Source organism: Falco naumanni, chromosome W (assembly GCF_017639655.2).
Source record: "Falco naumanni isolate bFalNau1 chromosome W, bFalNau1.pat, whole genome shotgun sequence".
NCBI lineage: Eukaryota > Metazoa > Chordata > Aves > Falconiformes > Falconidae > Falco > Falco naumanni.
In genome coordinates this window covers 28,442,286-28,466,201 of record NC_054079.1, presented here as the reverse complement: position 1 = coordinate 28,466,201, position 23,916 = coordinate 28,442,286, and the positions used below count along the sequence as shown (strand labels likewise).

The 23,916-nt window shown below is 35.6% G+C and overlaps 1 protein-coding gene across 10 annotated transcripts in view; it reads left to right on the top strand.

Annotated features, from left to right (window-relative positions):
* LOC121080396 (nipped-B-like protein) overlaps positions 1 to 23,916 on the top strand; it is a 169,590-nt gene that overhangs the window by 131,460 nt on the left and 14,214 nt on the right. For all 10 annotated transcript variants that reach the window (XM_040578396.1, XM_040578393.1, XM_040578394.1 and 7 more), the window contains 18 exons: positions 51 to 282; positions 591 to 742; positions 1,120 to 1,200; positions 2,268 to 2,368; positions 6,144 to 6,282; positions 6,491 to 6,573; positions 7,599 to 7,731; positions 9,379 to 9,522; positions 13,264 to 13,353; positions 13,578 to 13,792; positions 13,893 to 13,995; positions 14,922 to 15,020; positions 15,124 to 15,270; positions 16,446 to 16,580; positions 18,012 to 18,110; positions 19,313 to 19,366; positions 20,552 to 20,660; positions 21,230 to 21,366. In XM_040578396.1, the coding sequence (XP_040434330.1) occupies positions 51 to 282; positions 591 to 742; positions 1,120 to 1,200; positions 2,268 to 2,368; positions 6,144 to 6,282; positions 6,491 to 6,573; positions 7,599 to 7,731; positions 9,379 to 9,522; positions 13,264 to 13,353; positions 13,578 to 13,792; positions 13,893 to 13,995; positions 14,922 to 15,020; positions 15,124 to 15,270; positions 16,446 to 16,580; positions 18,012 to 18,110; positions 19,313 to 19,366; positions 20,552 to 20,660; positions 21,230 to 21,366 (2,253 nt within the window). The remainder of the gene's footprint in view (positions 1 to 50; positions 283 to 590; positions 743 to 1,119; positions 1,201 to 2,267; positions 2,369 to 6,143; positions 6,283 to 6,490; positions 6,574 to 7,598; positions 7,732 to 9,378; positions 9,523 to 13,263; positions 13,354 to 13,577; positions 13,793 to 13,892; positions 13,996 to 14,921; positions 15,021 to 15,123; positions 15,271 to 16,445; positions 16,581 to 18,011; positions 18,111 to 19,312; positions 19,367 to 20,551; positions 20,661 to 21,229; positions 21,367 to 23,916) is intronic.

The window sequence follows — 23,916 nt, the reverse complement described above, 5'->3', positions numbered from 1 at the left end:
GAAATTTGACTTATTGTTTACACTATCTTGTTTTTTATTGCCTGTTACAGAACAATGACACTGAAGATGAGGAGAGATTATGGAGAGATCTTATTATGGAAAGAGTGACAAAATCTGCTGATGCTTGTCTGACTGCTATCAATATTATGACATCACCAAATATGCCTAAAGCTGTATATATTGAGGATGTAATAGAAAGAGTTATTCAATACACAAAATTTCATTTGCAGAACACTCTCTATCCTCAATATGATCCTGTGTACAGAGTGGATCCTCATGGTGGTTAGTATGCTAAATGCTTTGTATTTAGCATTTTGTTGTCACATACATACCATCAGATATGGGTGTCCAACTTCAAGAATGGTTTTTAAAATTTTGGATTCAGAATTCAGAGCAATTATGAAAATATGAAATTTTTGCTTTTCAGCTGATTCTGCTAAATAGCTTTTTCTTCTGTAAGCAATTACATTTACAAAGCTGTTGTCATGGAGTTGTTTTGGGGACGTTTTTTGAGGAAGATGATAATCTTTCTTAATATTTGATGTAAGTGAAACTGAAAATAAATATTAAAGTTTTTTTTTGTTTTCTAGGTGGTGTTTTAAGTTCAAAAGCAAAACGTGCTAAGTGTTCCACCCACAAGCAAAGAGTTATAGTGATGCTGTATAACAAAGTTTGTGACATTGTCAGTAGTTTGTCAGAGTTGCTAGAGATACAGCTTCTTACAGATACAACTATTCTTCAGGTAAGTTATCAGAAGAATTTCTGTCTGAAAATGTTTGGTTTTCTTTTCCCAGAGACTGTAAAGTGTGATTGTCTCAATGACATGAAGTATGAAATCAGTACAAAATTTTGAATTATTAACATCAGTGATTAGTTTGTTGTGTAGTATGTAATCTGAAGAAGAACATTTAATGTTCAAATCTTTAATGGCTTTTGTTGTACGCTTAAGAAAAGTTTAACCTGATTGTATTTAAATATCCTTTAATAACTTTATTTGCAAATAATATGAAGTAATACATATTATTGAATACCTTACCTGCTGAATGAATAACCTACTTGTGAAACTGCATAAATCAGTTTTAGTCAAATATACTTACAATAACTTCTTTCTGTTGATAGGTATCATCCATGGGAATAACACCTTTCTTTGTAGAAAATGTCAGTGAACTACAGTTATGTGCTATCAAATTAGTGACTGCAGTAAGTAATTTTTAATTTGCAGTTTCATGTTCCTGTACTTCTGAGAGTTACTAGGGCATTTACATAAGCTGTATTTTTGCTGGTAGAGAATTGGAGTTTAGAACTAATTTTATTCTTCAATATTTTTACAGTTTGGTATCATAATCTAGAAACAGTATTAAATCTACCTGAGCTCCTATTTGCAGAGACTCTATAGGAAGAAATAGCCTACTTAAGCCAAGGAATTTACTTAATTTTGTTTATGTTTTTTAAAGTGTAAACACAAACCCCATCCTCTTACCAGTCCTTTCTTGTCTTAAGAAATCTTAACAATGTGGTTTTCCTTATTTCCTTTGTTAAGATTTGAATTTATGCAATGGAATAAGCTTTAGAACTAGTAGGATACTTCTATATAATAGAAGAAGTCCTTTTCCTCAGAAGAGGTGGCTATGTGAAAAACTCATGGGGCAGATAAAATATTATTTCAGGAAAACTTCAGTGCAACACAGATGCGCTTGTTCAAGTGGAAATTTTCCATCTTTGTAAGGATGATGTACTCCAGTATTTATAAAAGTAATTCTACCTAAACAAAAGGAGAGGCAAACTCTACAATCCTGATGTGTAAATTGAAAGAATATTTCATGTCAGGAAAACATTAAACTTTAGATTATGAGGTAAAACTGGTTTCTCAGATGTGTTTTAAAACCGTACATGTGTGCATCTTAATTTATGTTACCACAGAGTTTTGCTCTATACTGGAGTCTGAAAGTTTAGCATTACACTGTTTGACTTTCTTAGTGTATTGTACCATTGGCAGAAATTTTTATAACATGGTATATTTAAGAGCTATTACACATTTCTGCTGTTTGAAGATTTTTAAAAATCCATATTTGAAAAAGTTTTTATGTATTTTATAAAGAAATGCTTGCTTTGAAAAAACAATGTATTAAAAACAAGGTATGCATCAAATATAATTTCAATGTCATGTAAAGTGTATATTTCTATATATTATTTTTAATAATTTTTAACAAGCAATATTGTATGTAACAATAAATAATTTTTTTAACAATCCTATAACTGTTAAATAGGTGTTCTCCAGGTATGAAAAACATAGACAATTAATACTAGAAGAAATTTTCACTTCCCTTGCAAGACTACCAACTAGCAAGAGGAGTTTGAGAAACTTCAGGTAATTTCTGTCATAAATTGATAGTTTGTAGACAGTAGCATTTACATTTTTGTAGATGTAGGATTTTAGGCTTCTGTATTAACTTTTTAAAAAATCTGTGACTCCACAAGCTGCACTTTGTTAGAGGTTGATATTTCAAAACCTCTACAGCGAGAGCAGAATTGCCTGACAAATGTATTTTGTAATAATCACTGTTTCTTATGCCATCGTATTTATGCCTGCTTACAAAAATAATTTCAATATCTTATTTGTCTCACTAAAAATGTAAATGAGCCTAATGTTAGCGTGCATGCAAAGTTTTTTTGTTGGATAATTCTTTGGTTCTGTTTATATGGATTTCATACAATTTCTTCATTGCTAAAGCTTAATAGGAAAATTCTGGCTGAATTTCTTTGAGGACATACTCAGAGCACACTTTCCAGGAAATCAATCTATTACTCCTTTGAATTAGTTTCATTTAGGCACTACTCAGTTTACTTTAACTGTCTTTTAAGTGCTTCAGGTGGATTTCAGTGCATCTTCTGAATAATAGCATAGGTTCACGTTCAATTTGAGAAAGAACCTGACCTGAACTGGATTTCAGTTAAAATTGAGGTTGGACACTTTAAATTATTCTAAAACATTTGTTGTTGGCATTGATTTTGTTCCTTGCTTGCATACATCTTTCCCCAGACAGACAAATTGTCAATGAAATGGGTTGTCTGATCCAGGGTGGATGAACAGGAAATATCTAGGAAAAGAAATTCACTGAAACTTTGAAGTTGAATTCAGCAACCCTAATGTTAACATGAGTGCTTGTTCCTAGTATTTCTTACTGTTTTCATTATAGACATCAGAGATCTACCAAATAGGAAGGTAATATGCATAGGAGCATAAATGGTAGATACCCTCTGTGAATTAGGACCTTTAGCAGATGGAAATCTCAAAGCCACAATGACTGCACTGTTTATCTTTAGTTTCCTAGCTCTGGTCTGTTGAAAGACATTCCCTGTCTGTGGCTACAGTCATGAAGGGTACAGCTTACCTAAAATATGATATTAAAATTTTTTCTCTGTAAAAATAGTCAAAGATAACTTCATAAAGATAATATTTGCAATCTGGTTTGTGCCCAGTTATTATTTTGATAATTTGGGGAGAATGATATCAAAGATTATCACCTTTTCATATTGTTAAGGGTAACTTTAAATGGCATCGATGTATGTATGGGTAGTAAATGCTGTACTATTTGTCAGGTTAAATCACTTGGAAAGGGAGAAATGTGAAGTAGAGTGTATTCATTCATGAGCAAGGAGCTTCTGGCAAACCTCAAACAGAAGAAGGAAGTTTATGAAATGTGGAAAAAGGGACAGGCGACTTGGGAGGAATATAGGAATGTTGTCACAACATGCAGGGAGGTGATGAGGAAGGCTAAGGTCTGTTTCGAATTAAATCTGGCAAGGGATGTCAAGGACAACAAGAAGGGCTTCTTCAGTTACATCAGCAGGAAAGGGATGACTAGGGAAAATGTGGGCCTGCTGCTGAATGAGGTGGGTGCCCTAGTGATGAAGGACACAGAAGGCAGAGTTACTGAATGCCGCCTTTGCTTCAGTCTTCACTGCCAAGGCTGGCCCTCAGGTTTCCCAGACTCTGGAGGCAAAAGAGAAAGTTTGGAGAAAGGAAGAAATTCCCTTGGTCGAGGAGGATTGCATTAGAGATCACTTAAAGCAAACTTGACACCCACAAATCCATGGGCCCTGATGGGATGCACCCCTGAGTGCTGAGGGAGCTGGCAGATGTTATTGCCAAGCCACTCTCCGTCATCTTTGAAAGGTCAAGGAGGCAGGAGAGGTGCCTGAGGACTGGAGGAAAGCCAAGGTCACTCCTGTCTTCAAAAAGGTCAAGAAGGAGGACCCAGGAAACTACAGACCAGTCAGCCTCACCTCCATCCCTCGAAAGGTGATGGGACAGCTCATCCTGGAGGTGATCATCTCTAAGCATGTGGAGGAAAAGAAGGTCATCAGGAACAGTCAACATGGATTCACCAAGGGGAAATTATGCCTGACCAACCTGATAGCCTTCTGTGACCGAATGACTGGCTGGGTAGATGAGGGGAGAGCAGTAGATGTTGTCTACCTTGACCTCAGCAAGGCTTTTGACACTGTCTCCCATAACATCCTCATAGGTAAGCTCAGGAAGTGTGGGTTAGAGGAGTGGACAGTGAGGTGGATGGAGAAGTGGCTGAATGGCAGAGCTCAGAGGGTTGTGATCAGCAGCGCAGAGTCTAGCTGGAGGCCTGTAGCTAGCGGTGTTCCGCAGGGGTCAGTACTGGGTCCAGTCTTGTTATAACTTATTCACCAGTGACCTGGATGAAGGGACAGAGTGTGCCCTCAGCAAGTTTGCTGATGATACAAAGCTGGGAGGAGTAGCTGAAACACCAGAAGGCTGCGCTGCCATTCAGCGAGACCTGGACAGGCTAGAGAGTTGGGCAGGGAGGAACCAAATGAAGGTCAACAAAGGCAAGTATAGGGTCCTGCACCTAGGGAGGAACAACCCCACACACCAGTACAGGCTGGGGCTGACCTGCTGGAAGGCAGCTCTGCAGAGAAGCACCTGGGAGTTCTGGTGGACAGCTAGTTGCCCGTGTGTCCTTGTGGCCAAGAAGGCCAATGGGATCCTGGGGCACATTAGGAGGAGTGTGGCCAGCAGGTCGAGGGAGGTTATCCTTCCCCTCTACTCTGCCCTGGTGAGGCTGCATCTGGAGTATATCTGTGTCCAGTTCTGGGCTCCCCAGTTCAAGAGAGACAGGGAACTACTGGGGAAGGTCCAGCAGAGGGCTACAAAGGTGATGAGGGGACTGGAGCATCTCCCTTATGAGGAAAGGCTGAGGGAGCTGGGCCTGTTTAGCCTGGGGAAGACTGAGAGGGGATCTTATCAATGTCTACAAATACCTTAAGGGCGAGTGTCAAGAGGATGGGGCCAGGCTCTGTTCAGTGGTGCCCAGTGACAGGACAAGGGGCAACAGGCACAAACTGCAACACAGGAAGTTCCATCTGAGTATGAGGAAAAATGTTTTTGAGGGTGACAGGGCATTGGAACAGGCTGCCAAGAGAGGTTGTGGAGTCTCCTTCTCTGGAGATATTCAAGACCCACCTGGATGCAATTCTGTGCAACCTGCTCTAGGTGAACCTGCTTTAGCAGGGGATTGGACTAGATAGTCTCCAGAGGTCCCTTCCAACCCCAACCATTCTGTGATTCTGTGGTCATACCAGCCTAAAGACACTGTTACATATTGAAGTTTATAGTCTGTTATGCTTCCTGATATTACCATAGGTGTAACTCTTGTAGAAGTCAGTCCAGGTCATGGTCACTATTTTCTCTTGTTTAAAAGTCCTGCACATTTTACATACTGTTAGGATAAGTTCAGTCTATTTTTTTTAATGTTGTTTTGGAAATGGATATGGCATTATAATAAGCATATTGGTAAGTGCCTTAGCATGTAGATGTTTGATTTATTAAATATTTATGTAGATTTTTCAGCTGCTGAACTTCAGAGATACTCTAATAGCCCATCTGTGGGCTGTTTCAATTCATCTTTGGCCTGAGAATAATGCTGGATTTGTTAGACCAAATCTTTCACTGCATACGAGGGAAGAAAATGACTAGATAACTGTCTAGAAAACAGTTTTCTAGCTGTGGAAATAATTTTAGACTGATGTTATTTAGAACCAAAAAATTTTGGTTTGTTTTGTCTTTTTAGTTTAGTTTTAGTGTTAATGATGTCTTTTCTTATTAACAGGTTAAACAGCAGTGACACTGATGGAGAGCCTATGTATATTCAGATGGTAACAGCACTAGTTCTGCAGCTTATTCAGTGTGTGGTGCATTTGCCATCAACAGAAAAAGATTCTAATTCAGAGGAGGAATCAAACAAAAAAGTAAGATTATTTTTTTTGAGAGCTATAAATTTTTGTGTGTGTGTGCAGGAATGAATTTGTAGGTATAATATTTTATGATGGTGCTCTAGTAATTAAGCTTTGTAATTTTATGTCTCCTGTAATTATTTGATGAATGAGAAGCGCTGATCTAGAAATCATATTTCTGTGTGTGCTAAAATATTAGAAAAATACATCTTGTTATTTTTAGGTGGATCAAGATGTGCTAATTACTAACTCATACGAAACAGCCATGAGAACAGCACAGAACTTCCTTTCTATTTTCCTTAAGAAGTAAGTACTGTTGCATTCTTTAGTGTATTGATGAAACCAACTCCAAATGAAACCTGTCACACCTTAAGACAAATCAAACCACTTTGTAATGCTAAATGCCTACTAATAAAGTTACTTATAACAATATAGATCCCTAGGACAGCTACCTGTCTGGACAAATGCTTTTTATGGAACAGAAATTCTGCAGAGAGTTCTTTACACATTTAAGAATCTGTCTGATAGTTTATGTAGGATCATTTTATCAGGGGTCTTTTACTCATCTGAAGCATGGAAGAGCAGAATGAGTACATATTTAAGTGATGAAACCAGATTCTTTCAGTCATCAGAATGGCAAAGGTGTAAAAAACCTAAAATTACTTTCATTTAGATAGTTAGGAATATCAGTAGCTCAACAGGGGAAAGAAAATACACCTGAATAACCAAAGGACTTGTAATATAAAGTCCTGAGGTTTTTATCATGTTAGCCTTTCAGCTTAACAGTAGAAATCATTTACAAGCCATCTAGCCTTCTCTTTGCATACTTCTGTTATCATTGAAGTTAGGAATGCCACATATAAGTGAAACACTATTAGGTATGTTATCTTTTGATTTTTTTACATTCTGATTTTAAACTTTTGTGGAGCATAATACTAAGATGTCTTATCACTTTGAGATAAGTCAGACCAGGTTTAAGGACACACCACCTCCTAAATACCCCACTCTGGCTTGAGCTTTAGAATTTTACCTACTATGTCCATCCAAGTTAATGCAGACTTTAACTCAAAGCAATAATTAAAAAAAAACTTATGAAAAATTATGCTATCCTGGATTAGCTGCTTTACTCGCAGTGCAATTTGGAGTGATGACTATTTAAACTATTTGTCCATAAATGGATAAAAACAATTTTTCTGCTAATATTTTGGATATTTTTTTAGAATTGCATAAAACTGGTTTTCTGGTTAAACATAGGATTACTTCTGTTTGCATCAGAAGAAAAGTTTAAATGGCTCTAAATTCACTTACAAAATGTATTTACTTTTAAAAAGGTGTGGCAGTAAACAAGGGGAAGAAGATTACAGACCACTGTTTGAGAACTTCATTCAAGATCTTCTTTCCACAGTCAATAAACCAGAATGGCCAGCTGCAGAGTTGCTACTTAGCTTATTAGGAAGGCTATTGGTAAGGGATTCTTGTTCTTAATTATTATATTATTTCTTAATACAATGAAACTTGTTTATTTCAGCTGTTGTGGTTTAACCCTGGCCAGCAACCAAGTACCACTCAGCCGCTCGCTCACTCCCCCTCACCCAGAGGGATGGGGATGAGAATCGGAAAGGAATGTAAAAGTCAAGGGTTGAGATAAGAACAATTTAATAGGTAAAGCAAAAGCCATGCACACAAGCAAAGCAAAGCAAGGAATTCATTCAGCACTTCCCATGGGCAGGCAGGTGTTCGGCCATCCCCAGGAAAGCAGGGCTCCGTCACGCATAACAGTTACTCGGGAAGACAAACACCATAATGCCAAATGTCCCCCCCTTCCTCTTTCTTCCCCCAGTTTATATACTCAGCATGACGTCATATGGTATGGAATAACCCTTTGGCTAGCTTGGGTCACCTGTCCTGGCTGTGTCCCCTCCCGATTTCCTGTGCCCCTCCAGCCCTCTGGCTGGCAGGGCCCAAGGAACTGAAAAGTCCATCAGTGTGCTGTCAACATTGTTCTCACACCAAATCCCAAACACAGCACTGTACTAGCTACTAAGAAAATTAACCCTATCCCAGCTGAAACCAGGACATCAGCTCAGACTATTACAGGAATGCTTTTTGATTGCTGACACAGACATGCAGCATCTTAGGATTTTCTCACGTGCATCATTATTCTGTAATGCATAGAAAATAAAATTTAGGTCAGAAGATCATTGATATGGAACTTAGTAAAGGTCATATGTATACAGTTTCTCATGGAAGTTCACTTCTATTCCATGATGTTTCCCACATTAAAAAATGCCATTGTATAGCACAGGGGTCCTCAAATTTTTTAACCAGGGGGCCAGCGCGGATGCAGTGGCAGGCAGTCATCTGCGGCTGCTTGGTTCCCCCCCAACCCCCGGCGGGGGGTTCTGTAATACCGGGGGCCGGATTGAGGACCCTGGGGGGCCGTATCCAGCCCATGGCCGTAGTTTGAGGACCCCTGGTATAGCATCTAATAAGTGTAGTTATTAATTGGGAATAAAGTCAGACTAACAGCTGTAATTATTCATGTTAAATACTTCTTTGGACTATTCCTTTAGCACAGAACCTGAGAATTAATTAGTTTGGTCTTTTACCAATAGTAGCACATTTACTTATGGAATGTGGCATTTTACAGAATGTGAGTTTTTTCATTAACATGTTTTTTGAGAGTTGTTCTTCAGTATTACAATGTAATTAACACAGTAATTTGAGCTGTTTCTTGGAAAAATATTTTGTGGCCTTGTTCCTCATAAAATGTAGCTTGCTTTATACTTTTCTATATATCAATGAGGAAGTTGCATTATGGTGCTTAAGATCTATGCTACTGCAAAGGATATCTGCTCTACTAGATGTTCAGTTTATTTTATAAAATACATATTTTAGAAAAACTATAACAGGCATATTTGTAGAGAGACCAACGCAATAAAGGCAAAAACATTAATGTAAAGTAAGGAGTGTATCTGTGACATAATAGTAAATTTTATATTTTTATGCAGCATAGAAGTGGAATTTTTAATAAGGTCAAGCAGTGTCCTGTGTAAAGAAACTCAGTTGCATAAATAAATAATTTTTTATAACAGTTTATTCTGCTTTTAGGTTCACCAGTTCAGTAACAAATCTACAGAAATGGCATTAAGAGTTGCATCACTTGACTATCTTGGAACTGTAGCTGCAAGACTCAGGAAAGATGCAGTCACTAGCAAAATGGATCGAGGATCTATAGCCAGAATCCTTAAACAGGTGTGTGAGAGATCCTGTGCCAAGTGGATTGCGATGTATCGATTTAAAAATTTTAAAGATGTGTGAAAAACTGGTGTTGTGGAGAATGAATTTTCATTGTTGTTCAGATTTCTGAATCAAATATACTCAATTTATAAGTATCACATTTGTTAATTCATGTCTGTCTTACACTGTCTCCCTAGTGATCATATTAAGTGGTTAAATACAATGGTAAAACCTGTTTTCTTGTGACATTATGGAGGAAATAACAGCGATAGTTGGATTCTATCTTAAGAGGCCTTAAAAATATATATGTGTGTGTATGTATGTGCATTTGCTATTGCAAAGTGATAATTGAGCTTATGACACTCGTACATGAGCTTTAGAGTTAAACTGTTAGGCTTGGAAGGTTAGTTTTTATGTGATGTAGCTGGTATTGGTTGGGGTTGTTTTGTTTTGTTTTGTTTTTTACTGAACTTGCAAATATCTTTTGTTAGAGAATGCATATTTGCATTTCTGCTAATGCTGCTTATCAAAATGTCTCCCAATCTGCAAGAGTGGCAGCAATTAACAAAGCAATGTATGCATTTGGGCTCTCTTCAGTACATAATATGATGAGAAAATCTTGGGTCTTATGTGTGGTGAATGAAGAGACGGGATGTAGCAAGCAAGATGTCGATTTATTGTACACAATCACGAGTTTATATATGTTCTCAGAAGCTGCGGGCTTTAAAAAGATTGGTTCTTGAAGCTAAGCACTGCATACTAGGCAATCCCTGATTGGTGGTTAACTACCAGCAATTAACAGCAAGGTGTTACCTTTCCTTGGCGCCATTCTTGGCGCCATCCGCCATTCGTCCCCCACTCCCCTATGCTCTGTATCATGTTAATTGTTGTCTAGACAAACTCAAGCACATTCCCCTCAGCTAACTGATTGCCACTTTATGGTCCTGATTTCCAGGCCCCCTCCTGCACTTATGTGTCATTTTAAAAATGTGGACTTGCACATTTCTTATGGATGCTATACATTCCTTTCTAAACTACTAATTGTTCTCAGCATGATTAGATCTGAAGTTGAGTAGTCTAGTTAATTTCCCTTTCATTTACCTGAAAAGACTCCATATCTATTATATGTGTTTTATAATGACTGTTACAAATTTGTTGAAGGAAAAACTTGTGCAATTTACAGGCATTCAAGGAAAGAATCAAAATTAATCTACTCTTTTATGAGGCTGATACTTCCCATAACTTTTGTAATTTAGAATTTTGTACTACATATAGTGTCAAATCTTTATGTCCATGCCTTAATATAATTTGTACTTCTGTATGCTAAGGGGTTATAATTCTCTGTTGGCAGTGATTTTGACAATTCTACATTAGACTTCTTCGTAGGGAAATATTTTTGAAGAACTCTTTTCTCCTTATCTCCAGAAGTTATATAATAGTATTGAAAGATATTCTAAAAAGTGGTGACCTGAATTTTTCTATTTGTTTTGGGTTTTTTATAGGATCAGGCAGTAATTAGGCATTGGCATCTGCAGAAAATAAAATTGCTGTGGGCATTTTTTCAGTTACTCAGGAAGCTTAACATCAGTGATGGTATATAGTACCATCTGTACATTAGGGAAGGTGTATACTATACAGTACCATCAGGGTAGACAGTGTATTGTTTATAAATTATTTGTAACCTAAGAACAAATAACTACTTGGAAAGGTTTACGTGACAGCTAAGCTTCACTTTGTTGTTCAAATAGCAAGAAAATAAGATCCCCTATTGGTAGACTTATTCAGCTTTAGTCATTGGAATGATCTTAAATTATTGTTTTAATTCAGAAATTAACTTATACCTCTACAGATTTTTCTTTCCTGCTGAGTTGAATACTTAAGACTTGATATTTCCTTCTACCCTCTGATATCATTGCCAGGATATTCCCCAATGATTGATGAATGCTTATAACTCTGTCTACTGTGGTTTGGACTCATGAACCATAGAATTAGATTTAGGAGAAAATCTGTTCTTTTTTGATGTTTTTTTAAACAGTAGATTTTTTTTCATAGAAATCTGTCATAGATTGTCAAATTGATTTGAACACTTGTGCATGCTTTTCATTAGTTTATCTCTTGATGTGCCGATCTTCTGGACCTTTTTCTGCTTGCTGATGTTTGCAAGCTATATTATGTGCTGCATTTGTGACAAGATTCTCAGTCTCTGCTGTTCATACAGAAATTAAGATAGAAGTTTTATTGCTGAAAAAGAAAAGTGTTTTGTATCTGAAGAAGTTTAAGCCAGAAATTTTTCTTCTACTTTTATTATCAATATTGAATATGCTTTGTTACAGACTTCACAGTTTCTTTTTGTTTATTCTGAGTTTTTCTTACTTGTTTGAAAATAGGCAGTTACGGTTCATCAAGCAACTTTTTTTTTCAGCCTCTTATCCACAGAATTTAACATAGCTTAAGGTCAGACGTTCAAATCACAATTTGCACATATATTAGGGTGACAAATTTATATCAGTAAACCTGTATTAGTATTATGTACACTGTAAACATGTTTTGAATTCTTAAACTCATTCATTTTGGAAGAAAAAAAATCCTTTTTTCTGCTGTAGCATCAGCAATTGCAAGGACCTGCATATTTTAGTATAATACTAAGGAAAAAAGGTGGTTTATGTTCTTGGTTTTATGCTGCCTTGTAGGTGTTGAGAAATTTTATTTCTGATTTATTAACAAGCTAATTGATACTGATTTATTCTCTATAACCTCTATATGGGGAGAAGTACATTGTCTGATGATCACATACAAAATCATTGTTCAATTTACATAGGCTAGAACTATTTAAGAGATCAGAATATACATATTTCCTATAAAATAGCTTCTTGGAAATAATACATTCTGGGTTTAGCATTCATACAGTTTAGATATTTACAAGCCTGATGTATAGTATCCAGAACTAGTTCTCAGATTAATATTTCAGCTGTAATCCTTTTTGTGCATCTTAAAAGTGCTTCACAGGAAAATTAATATTACCCTATTCTGTAGATAGGCTTTATGCACTAGGTAGCATTTTTTATAAAATATGTGTTTGTTCTGAAGCTTTTTGACTGATAGAAACTTAGTTGAGCCTCAGAGAGCATGATTCTTTAGTGCTTAGGAGTGTTTGGGAACAGCCTCTGTAGGTTCTTTCCTAGATGGATTGAGCATACTTGCTGCACTTTCTCTGTATAGATGCTTTATCCCTCGGATATTTTTGCAGAGGGATAAGTTGTGGGGGTTTTTTGAAGTTTCCCATATGTTTTTACTGTTGACTGTGTTTCATATTTATTTTCATTTGCCTTTTTTGCCTTTTATCCCTTGTTCACCTGAGAAGTCACTGTTTCAGTATTTAATATTGGTGAGAGAGTTAACAATGACTTGTATAGGTTAAACTTTGTGTCAGTCTACTACATGTGATTTCAGCCTTTCTTTTTTCCTCAGGGACAGAGGGTCTTCACACAAGATCCTAGAATGAAAACTAATCAAATGAGTCAGTCTGTTTTAAAACCAGTCTTATTCTGCTGTTAATCTTTTATAGACTTTGGAGCCAGTCTAATTTGGTTTAGCCTGTATAAAGTTTAGAAGTAATTGATTAAAAAAATTATTAGTTGTATTGATAATTGCAGAACATTAACTTCAGTGTATTTTATATGTGGACATGCAGATTTTCAGATTCTAATTATCATTGTGCAATAGTCTATTTTATAACTATCTTTCTATTTCTGACAGGTTTCAGGAGGAGGAGATGAAATTCAACAGCTGCAAAAGGCTCTGCTAGATTACCTAGATGAGAACACAGAAACTGATGCATCATTAGTGGTAAATTTCAGCTTTCTGATGTCAAGTGTATATAAAAATAATTTCATTAACATGTGCTGAATAAAAAGCATATTAGTGCTTCAATTAAATTGTCACACTAACATATACTGTTGATTGTGTTTTCCAAAATATGATTGATGCATTAGACTCAATCTCATTATAAAGCTGTTAATTTCACTCTTCTATATCTGTTGGTTTCTGTGTATCCTGCTGTATTTCTCCAGTTTTCTCGGAAGTTTTATATAGCACAGTGGTTCCGTGATACAACTATGGAGACAGAGAAAGCAATTAAATCTCAGAAGGATGAGGATTCATCTGAAGGAACTCATCATGCAAAAGATGTTGAGACCACAGGACAAATCATGCATAGAGCAGAAAGTCGCAAAACGTTTCTTCGCAGCATCATTAAAACTGCTCCATCTCAGTTCAGTACATTAAAGTACGTTTCAGCACCACTGATTTCTTTATTAACCATACATTTGACTTTTAAAATAATTTTAGATAAACATGTCCTAATTAAAACATTGTATTTGTTGAAGGATGAATTCTGATACCGTGGACTATGAAGACGCATGTTTGATTGTTCGCTACTTGGCCTCTATGAGGCCATTTGCCCAGAGCTTCGATATTTATTTGACACAGGTAAACTGTGCTGGAATTCTTAGTTGAGTGAAACAGTTGGTTTCTGATTCTAAACACTTTTGCCGTAGTGTGCAATATCTGTTCATTGTTGAGCACAGATATTTAACAGGCCGTGATAACACCATATATGCTTTCATATTCTGTATTGATGACATAAGTGCTTATATTTCTTTTTCTTGCATGCATTTCATATGTCATATTGTACATACATTATTTTATTTGTCCATGTATGTATATGGCAAAATCATTATGTTAGATGTACACAGTAAAAGAATAATTACAAAATGTTGAAATCTTTTTTACAGTTTCTGCAAGATGCATGCTCATTTGGTAATATTAACTCATTAAATTGATATTAATTTGATTTGAAAATACAGCTAACTTGGTCAGTTGCTTGCAGTGCGTGTTACTATCACTTTGGAAGCTGTTTGACCAGTGTGGTTTCTTTCCTTTTTCTGGGAGAAAAGCACTAACAAGTTGGCATGGTGACATGTTTGAACTCCAGTACTAGTTTAGTTTAGTTTGTGTTACTTTATATTGATCTGCATACAGAGCCATTCTTAAAATTATAGTGCCCAAATCCAACTCTCCTGTTGAAAGAACCACGGTGAAAGCCACAACCAAATGGCAAAACTAATTTAAAATTGAAGGGACTTAAAGTGAATATATGGACCCTGTGTAAATCTTGTTTGGGACAGTCTTAGAGATGTAGCAAATCCTGGTAAATATCCACACTCAGTTATCAGTGCCATGGGACATCACTTGCATGCACCTTTTTACTGTCTGAGAAGATATAGACAATTTTTAGTAGAAAGATATTATTTTAGTTAAATCATTTGCATGTTATTCTGCGACATTTTTGCCTGTTAAACATTGTTTGCTACCTTCCCAAAGCAATTGAATCTTTGTTTTTGTTCCCTTATTAGATTCTGCGTGTACTTGGTGAAAATGCAATTGCTGTTCGAACAAAAGCCATGAAGTGTTTGTCTGAGGTTGTTGCTGTAGACCCCAGTATTCTAGCCAGGGTAAAAAAAAATGAAATACCCATAATGCACATGCATTATTTTGTCATGCTTGAAAAAATCTTCATTTCTCATTTTTGATCTGTGCTTTATTTGTTCTTTTTAGCTGGATATGCAACGAGGTGTTCATGGACGATTAATGGATAACTCTACTAGTGTACGAGAAGCAGCTGTGGAGCTGCTCGGCCGATTTGTGCTCTGTCGTCCTCAGCTTGCTGAGCAGTATTATGACATGCTGATTGAAAGAATATTGGTATGGTGACTTGTGATATTTATGATAAAATAAGTGTCATTGGAAAATTTGTTTTCAACTGAATTTATATGTTTCATAATATGGAATAATGATCCGAAGAGTAAATTATATCTTATTATTTTAATCATGCTTTCAAGACCAATCTTGTAAAGTGTATCACTTGTTTCCAGTGAGGCTTTGTTATGTCAAAAGGTAAACATACATAGAAAGTTGTAACGCATCAGAACCAGGATTATATTCCTTTTGATTCCTTTATTAAGGCACAAATTAAGTGAAATGAGGAATTTTGCCACATCTCTGAAGTCTGAGATGTGGGTTACTGAGGGCAGCTCAGTAGTGTGGGTGATGAAGAAATACCTACAACACAGTAATCTAAAGTTGCCATTTGTAATCCAAAAGAAAAAAAAAGATACAACTATTTTGGTTTTCTGTGCTATGTTTTAAAGGCTTCTTAATATAGTTTTTGTATAAAAAGTGGGTTTTGTCTGGATGTTCAGATAAAATACAATGTTAATTTAACTGTAAGATAACACTAGCTTTTAGCATACATCAGGTGTTTAGTCAAATACTACTCATTTGCTATAGTTACATGATAAAACATATTTGTGAAAGATTTTGGAGATGTGCATATGAGCATGCATAAAGCTGTTCATCCTAACATTCAGACTAAACAGGTTTTGAATAAGGTAATATGAAATGAAGCTGCTACTCCTTTCTTCTTAGACAAAGCCTAGGAAAGTGGAAAAGATTTGCTGCGTGTAGCTTATCCATAAGCTTTATCCAAAGGTTTTTGAAGTATTACAGTCCAGATCTACAAAGGGTCTTGTGTTCCAACAAAGTAGCTAAAGCATCATCACATCTAGCTTGTAAGCTCTTGAATTAAGAAGTAGAATTATAAATTTGCACCATCATGAGCTCTTAAATGGGAGGGTATAAATGGAGGAAGCGTTTCAGTGTTCTGGGGACTCAGTCAGAAACTTTAGAATTACTGCAAATAAAGTGGTACAAGCTGTACTTACCTTTTGTATAAATGCACTCCAGAATATTTTAGCTGCCTTTTCTAAATACGTTTTGCCGGTCAGATTGGGTGATCTTCAAATATTAATTCATATAATACATAAATTAATTAATATATCTGATTTGTTTTCAAGAGCATAATGCTTTTCTCCTCACAGGATACTGGTATCAGTGTCAGAAAAAGAGTTATAAAGATACTTAGGGATATCTGCATTGAACAACCAACATTTCCCAAAATTACAGAGATGTGTGTGAAAATGATTCGGAGAGTCAATGATGAAGAAGGCATTAAGGTAGAATGATATATATATCCTTCAGGATTTTAATTGTCATAATGTGTTTCTATATTTTGACCAAAAAACAAAAACAATCAAAAAAGTATTTCATTGCTCCTTTGTGACCTTTATGATTTTTATTCACTTTTAATTTTTGAGAGCAAATATCTTCGCTTTCTACATTGCTGACTTGATTTTCTTTCTTCTGTTTTCTTCAAGTTCTTTCTGACAACTAAAAGATTTTAAAAAGTTATTGTCTAGAGATGTTTTTTTCTTACAAGTGTTGTCTCTGGCACTTCTCTTTTCTAACAAATGAAATTGGCATATAAAACTCCTTTCTGCAAACAAAAAAATTAAGTAAAAATTAAGTGCCTTATGTTGGTATATGCCAGATTTGCCAGTTCTGCGTATAAAAATTATAAAGTATTCATCTGTGTTAATTTTGCATTAATTCTGAATGTTTAATTAATCAGTTATTCCCCCTAAAATGTTGCTTATGTGATCATATTCTACTCTTTGTGCAATGTATATGCAGAAGGGAATAAAACTAAGATTATGTGTTGAAACATAAACCTGACACTGATGTATGTTTAATTTGGCAAAATTTTTTTAAATTGCTGGGTAATTAAGAATATACCTGTATCACACTTTCAGTGGGATTTGAAATCTGCAACTTTAAAGCTGCAGCATATGTTTTTACCACTTGAGATACCTTAATGCCAAGTGGCTTTCTGAGAAGACTGTTAATCAAGAAATGGATGAACAGCTGGATCCAAGGTGCTGCTAGGAAAGGAGGATGACTTTGTTCACTTTCCTCCTTTCCCTTACCTTTCCAACAACCTCAGAAAGATGAGGCAGTATCTGCAATGTATTTTATTTTTTTTTATGTCTCCATGGATGAGGAAAGCTTCTTACAACCATATGCTTTATAAGTAATTCAGGAATAATTAGTTCACTTTCATTCTATTCCATCTTTTCCTCCATCCAAAAACATTGGAAGGGAACAGGCTTCCTATGCTTGGGTAGGGAGACTTGGCTTCTCTCTTTTTCCCACCTTGTCACAGCTGTTCTGAAAATGCCAAAGTAATCTACAGTTGCTGTTAATTCTGCTGTAGAATTTGTAATCTTGTGTTTGGTTGTCAGCTTCTCACAGTACTGTGTTTTCCCAAGGAATGCAAGTTAGTGCACAAAAGTGGTAACTCAATTTTCTGTAGCATCAGTTCCCAGTGATCATTTTAGTGAAGCTTGCTTAGAGGCCAATATAACTGCTGTAATAGTAGATTTCAGTCTGTATCAGATAACATTCTCTAAAACAGTCTCGCTTACGTTGAATAATTTCTTACAAAATGGCACGTATCATCAACAAATCTATTGTATGGATGTATTAGAAATAATACTTATGTGCCAAGATAAGCTTATGTATTTCTGCTATTTTTTTTTCCCCTTCAGAAATTAGTAAATGAGACATTCCAGAAGCTCTGGTTTACTCCAACTCCACACCATGACAAAGAAGCAATGACCAGGAAAATACTAAATATCACTGACGTGGTATGTTAAGCAAATTTGAATTAAGTTGTGTGTAAAATTTGATTATGTTTTTAGTATCTTTGAAATATTGCCTAGTCTTTTAGAATACAAAAAATATGCAAGTAATTTGATTATCAGGTGGTTTTCTTTATTTAGTGTCAGGAGACATATGCTAGAATTATTCATCTGATGGAACAGGCTGTAGGAAACTTTAAATGCTCACTAATCTGCTGGCAGTCATAACTGAGACCACGTTATATTCAGGTTATATAAAACACTTGTTCAGTTAAAACACAATAAATTTCTGTTATATTTAACATTTTCCAGGAAATGCTAGTAGTAGCATATAGTTAAGCCTAATTAAGAGGTTGTCTCTTAAAAAAAAATAATGTCCTCAATTGATAACATTTATTTTGAAAGATTAATAAACTGTTTTAGTAAATACAGGGGTCATGTTCTCACTCAAGGTAAACTAGTATCTGCATAATTTTATCTACTTTTTAGGAGCAGCAAATTAAATAACGTGTCTCAAAAAACCCACTTGTTTAAAATAAAATGCTTATACGTTTATAGTGAAAACGTGTTGTGTAAAACCACTGTGCTGAGAAGGTATTTTAATATCAATTATACCAAGGTGTAAATATCAAATAAAGGTAGTGACTTCGCTACTTAAAATTATGGGTTTAAACTCCATCATGCTTTTCAATATTTTTACTAAATGGTAGTGTAGCGTGCGTTTTTCCAGACTGATAAGTCAGTTGATTTGACTTCAGCTTAATTCTCAGTTCTCCAGCCAATTCTATTTTGGAGCACCTGTGAGCTGTTCCTGACATACGATACCAGTGAAAACTTAGTTGGTTTATATTAAAACATGTATATGCATATATATACACACATTCATTTTTTATGTGTCAGGCTTGTATTTGTGCTTTAACCAGTACAAAACGTTCTATGAAACCAAAATTTGGTTTATGCTAGAGCCAACAATCTCCAGTAAAATGGATAGGTCTTGTGTTGTATGGGATACAAATTCTGGGATTGCTTAAATGGTGAGAACTATTTTTCAAATGCAGAAGACAGTTTCTGATCTCCAAAGATATTGTACTGAATGTATATGAAAATATATCTATGCATGTTTACTGATCTTTTAAGATGACATCTGTATTGAAGTAATTTTTCTTCAGATGCATTTTTTAACCAGTTTATTCCAAAACTACTTTTAGGTTGCAGCTTGTAGAGATACAGGGTATGATTGGTTTGAACAGCTTCTTCAAAATGTAAGTAATGAATTTTGAATGTATGGCGCAATTGTAAGAATTTTAACATTTCTTTTGGTACTAAAACACATTGAAGGGAGACTATAAGAGCAGCCCTTTACAGTAGACAAATTCAATTCATACCCTTTAAACATTTGAGCTTTTTTAAAATCTTCATTGGTGTAATTTTCTTTGTCTCCAACATTAGTTTCTTTCTTTCAATATGATCTGTTTTAAAAATAATCCACTTTTTGGGGAGAGTTTTTGGATTTTTATTTTTAATTTCATGGTCTCTTCAATAATGAGTGACATAACATTAAGTCCACAGCTAAGATAATTCTGAAATGAGGCCTCTAGTGTATTGGGGGTAGGGGGTGGTGTGTTAATGGTAGATAAGTGTATTTTCATGTCAAATATATTTGTCATGCAGTTTATAGAAGCAGTGAATCTTCAGAGTTTAGCTTACTTCTACATTATATTTTACTCTGATTTTTCTAATAAATGAGCTTGCTTTGTTTATATCTCAGCCTGTGTTATTTTTCTCATCTACAATTTGTATGCACTTGTTAATTTTCAAGAAAAATTAACAAAAGCATGCATGGGGGAATTGGAGGTCTCCAAAGATTTTACTTTAGCCTAGAGTGCCATGAAAATAGGTAGCCAAGTAAACCAAAGTGCCTCAATGCCTGCACTGAAGTAAAAGCTATAGTATGGGTTCAATTAGATGAACTGATTGAAATGTTCATAGAACTATGTTTCATCTTAGTTTTATATTTTTGCTTAGTGTCAAAAACAATGTTCCTTTTGAATTTGCTTTTTTTTGTTTTTTTCTAAGCGTTTTAAAAAGCCTTCTAACTCCTATTAGTTACTGCTGGCAAGTATGACTACATTATTGTTTTCTGCATTATTTCATTAAGCACAAAGTTAGCTTTCATCCCAATGCAAAAATCAGTAGAACTGTTCTGTTCTCTTTTGTCTTTTTGTTGCAGTTAATTTTTCTTTACTTATCTTGCATTTTGGTTTGATTTTATATTTTTTTTTGCTTCCCTTAATTTTTCTTTACCACGTAACTTTTATGGAGAAGTTAATTGCTTTTGTAGTGCAAATTCCTTGTGTATCTGTAGTAATTGTTATAAAACCAGCATGTATCCAATATAAATGAATGCACCCTTAATACTAAATCATTTTCTGTTTCATCTGCTATAGCTGTTGAAGTCAGAAGAGGATGCCTCATATAAACCTGTGAAGAAAGCCTGTACCCAACTTGTTGATAATTTAGTTGAGCACATTATTAAATATGAGGAATCTTTATCAGGTAATATTGTTTACAACCCAGTAGTTCCTTTGAATTTTATGTGATACTGTAACAGTTGTGGTTCAAATTACTATTGTGAAAAGTGGCTGTTACAGAATTCCTATTATGAAATTGATGGTAATGAATTTTTGCATTTAAGTTCATTGTGAACTTTTAAGCACTGTACAATAATAAAGCTTCCCTAATTTTCCCTAGCTAACCACAATAACAGAACTATTTTTAAAATAAATTGTTCAAACTTTTAGATCACTAAAACTAAAACAAACATGGCAAGCTTTATTTCCATTAATACGTTCTACAGTTGTGATAAGAATCATTAGCTGGGCCACTCTTCTGTGTACAGTAAGTAGCTTAAAAACTAGTGATGTCTTTGAAGCATCTATGCTTCTTATATCACATATTTTGAGAACATAATGTGTTAACATTTGTATGTGATCGCATCTAATCTAATAAAAATATTCTGTATTGGTCTTGAAATATAAGTTATGAAAGATATATTCATGTGATGTTTTGGTCATATGTTTTCATTGCTCAAACATTACTTTGTGTATTTTCTAATTTTTTTGCAGATTCTGACAACAAAGGTGTGAATTCTGGTCGATTGGTTGCTTGCATAACCACTTTGTTCTTATTCAGCAAAATCAGGCCCCAGCTAATGGTCAAACATGCCATGACCATGCAGCCATACCTGACTACTAAATGTAGTGTAAGTAGAGAAAATTAGAAAATCAGTCTTCCCCCTCCCCTCCCCCCCGATAATTAAGATAGGAAATTAATGGCTCTCTTATATGCTTGATGAAAATGAAGGTAGGAAAAGAGAAATAAAAATTGTGTTTCTATTTCCTGAGCATCATATCTTCTGAAGATATTAGGTTCTTTTGATGAGCTCTGTAGCTTCTAAGATGCTGTTCCTCACCCTCTACCTCCACATTTTACAGTCAAATGAAACTGAAACCTGTTCTGCCTCTTTCCCTTGAGGACTAAAGCCTAGTTTTTCACCTGTTATGAAATAATTTCTTAAAATTGTTTTGGTTTATAGTCACAGTCTTAAAAGTAGTTAAGATTTAACATGAATCTTAAGACTAAATGTATGGTTCCATAAGATAGAGTGATCTAACATATAGCAAATATATCAGAAGGAAAATGTCCTGCTCTATCTTCTCCAGCATTTCACCTCTCCCTTCCCTAGCTTTGGTGTTTTTGTATTCCCCTGTAAGACAGTTCAGCTCACAAAAATGGTAGAGAGCTATAATGCTTAACCCCCTGCTCTGATAAAACGGCCCCCCTCCTCTGAAATATTGCATCACTTTCTGCCATTTCTATTAACACAGTTGGCTCAGTGAAGGTTGTGATGAACCCCTGATCTAGCAGAAGGAGCAGGGCAGGATCATGCAGCCATGGCTCAAGGAAGAGCTTGGCTGTGTGGGTGGCAGCAATCCGTTACATTAGGTCAGATGCTCAGGGAAAGGCAGGCTTGAGAATACTTGTTATTGGTTTAGCTTGTAGGTATAGCCTAGCACTTTACAGGTTCAGCCCTGGAGCATTCTCTAGGCACATCTAGAACAGACTTTTAGAGCTGCTTCTGATCAAACAGTATAGGAAAGGGTTATCTAATTATTTACTTGCTGCAGCATCTCTTTAGTGCATTACGTAAATTTTGTATTTATACAGTTAAGAGATGAATTGTACAATTACCACTGTCAGCTCAAATATGTTAAATAGCTTGATAGTAACATTTGGGAATTATCCTATTGTGATTAGTGAGCTTGATTTGTCAAAAAAGTCAATTTCTAGCAAGATGTATATTTAATATATAAATGTTTTCCATAGATTCTTCATTTACAATACATACACAGTCATGATAATGCAAATCAGTAATCATTTTAATTGTAACTTCTGTATTCATCCACATTACTATTTAGTTTAAGCCACATTCAGCCATAGCACAACTTCATTTGTTGCCAATACATGTTGCCAGGTGTTGTGTGTTCTCTAGCATGCACGTGTTATGAATGGTTTAGGTCACTTAAAGAATCACTATCAAAGTTATTAGTGAAATAGTTTTAATAGGAATTTGTGGGAGTGAGACTTCACAAAGTTCAGTGGCAGGGTTCACTCTACTACTTACTACAGAGATAAATCACACAAAGAAGAATCAAATTAAAATTAAGCTGGAATGCTTTACATGGAGACTAAAGATGTAAAAGGGTAGGAGAGACCCTCCTCTTGAGTCACGAGATTCAAAGTGTACCCTTGATAGAGCTTAGGTGTGGCTAGATCCAGTCCTAGTCTCAGACTTGGACAACGGTTTATATCTAAAGGATGTCTAAGGTTTATTCACAATTTAAGTTCAATCATAAGGTTCTAGCAGCACTTAACCTTTGACTATTTTTAACATTTACAAAGTGAATCAATAGGATTTGCTTAAATTACAAAAGTGGCTTAACTATGGATTTGTAATGGCAATACTTGTTATGAGGTACCTAAATCAATTCACACACACATGCACAAAGGAATAGATGTGTGTGTATATATATACACATATATATAAAAATGTACAAAGGTATACCCATTAAAAGTTCCCCTTGAGTTCAGTGAAATATTCACATTGAATGCCTTTGCATTTCTCAGCGGGTGAAGGGTTGAGCCTCGAGGAGTGGGGGTATCAGCCCAGGCTCTGTTGTTAGTTTTCGGCAATGGTCCTCCTAACTTTGCAAACTTGGAGTTTGCAAACTCTGAGAGGTGTCCCACTCAGAGGGAGATGCTGTTTGCAGCCCACTGTGGTCCAGGAGAGCTCAGAAGGGCCTCGCTAAGACCACTGTTTATAGGTTCAGAGATGATTTGCTTTAGTCAAGAGTAATTTTCTGTCCTGGCCACAATCCAAGTCAGTAATTCCTGGGATTTGTCAAAATTCCAGTGACAGTGGTACCATACCACTTGGATTCAGATAAGGAATGTTCCCAGACCTGTTAGGGGATGTTATGATTCAGATAGGAATTGTTTCTGATACAGTCAGTGCCATTTTCCACCTCAGCCAGGCAAAAAGTTGCTAGTATGATCAAGGGATGCTTATCCGTCCAACTCATTATGCAGAGGCTAAGGCCTATTGGGGATTCCTGAGATCCTATAGCGGCCCAGGGGAGGGGGTGAGATGCACCACCTTGTGTCAGGAAGAGTTCCTTTTGAATTGTTGTAGGACTCAAAAAAATTATCAGGACCAAAAGTTTTCAGGTCTGCAATAGCCTTGATGGAAGGT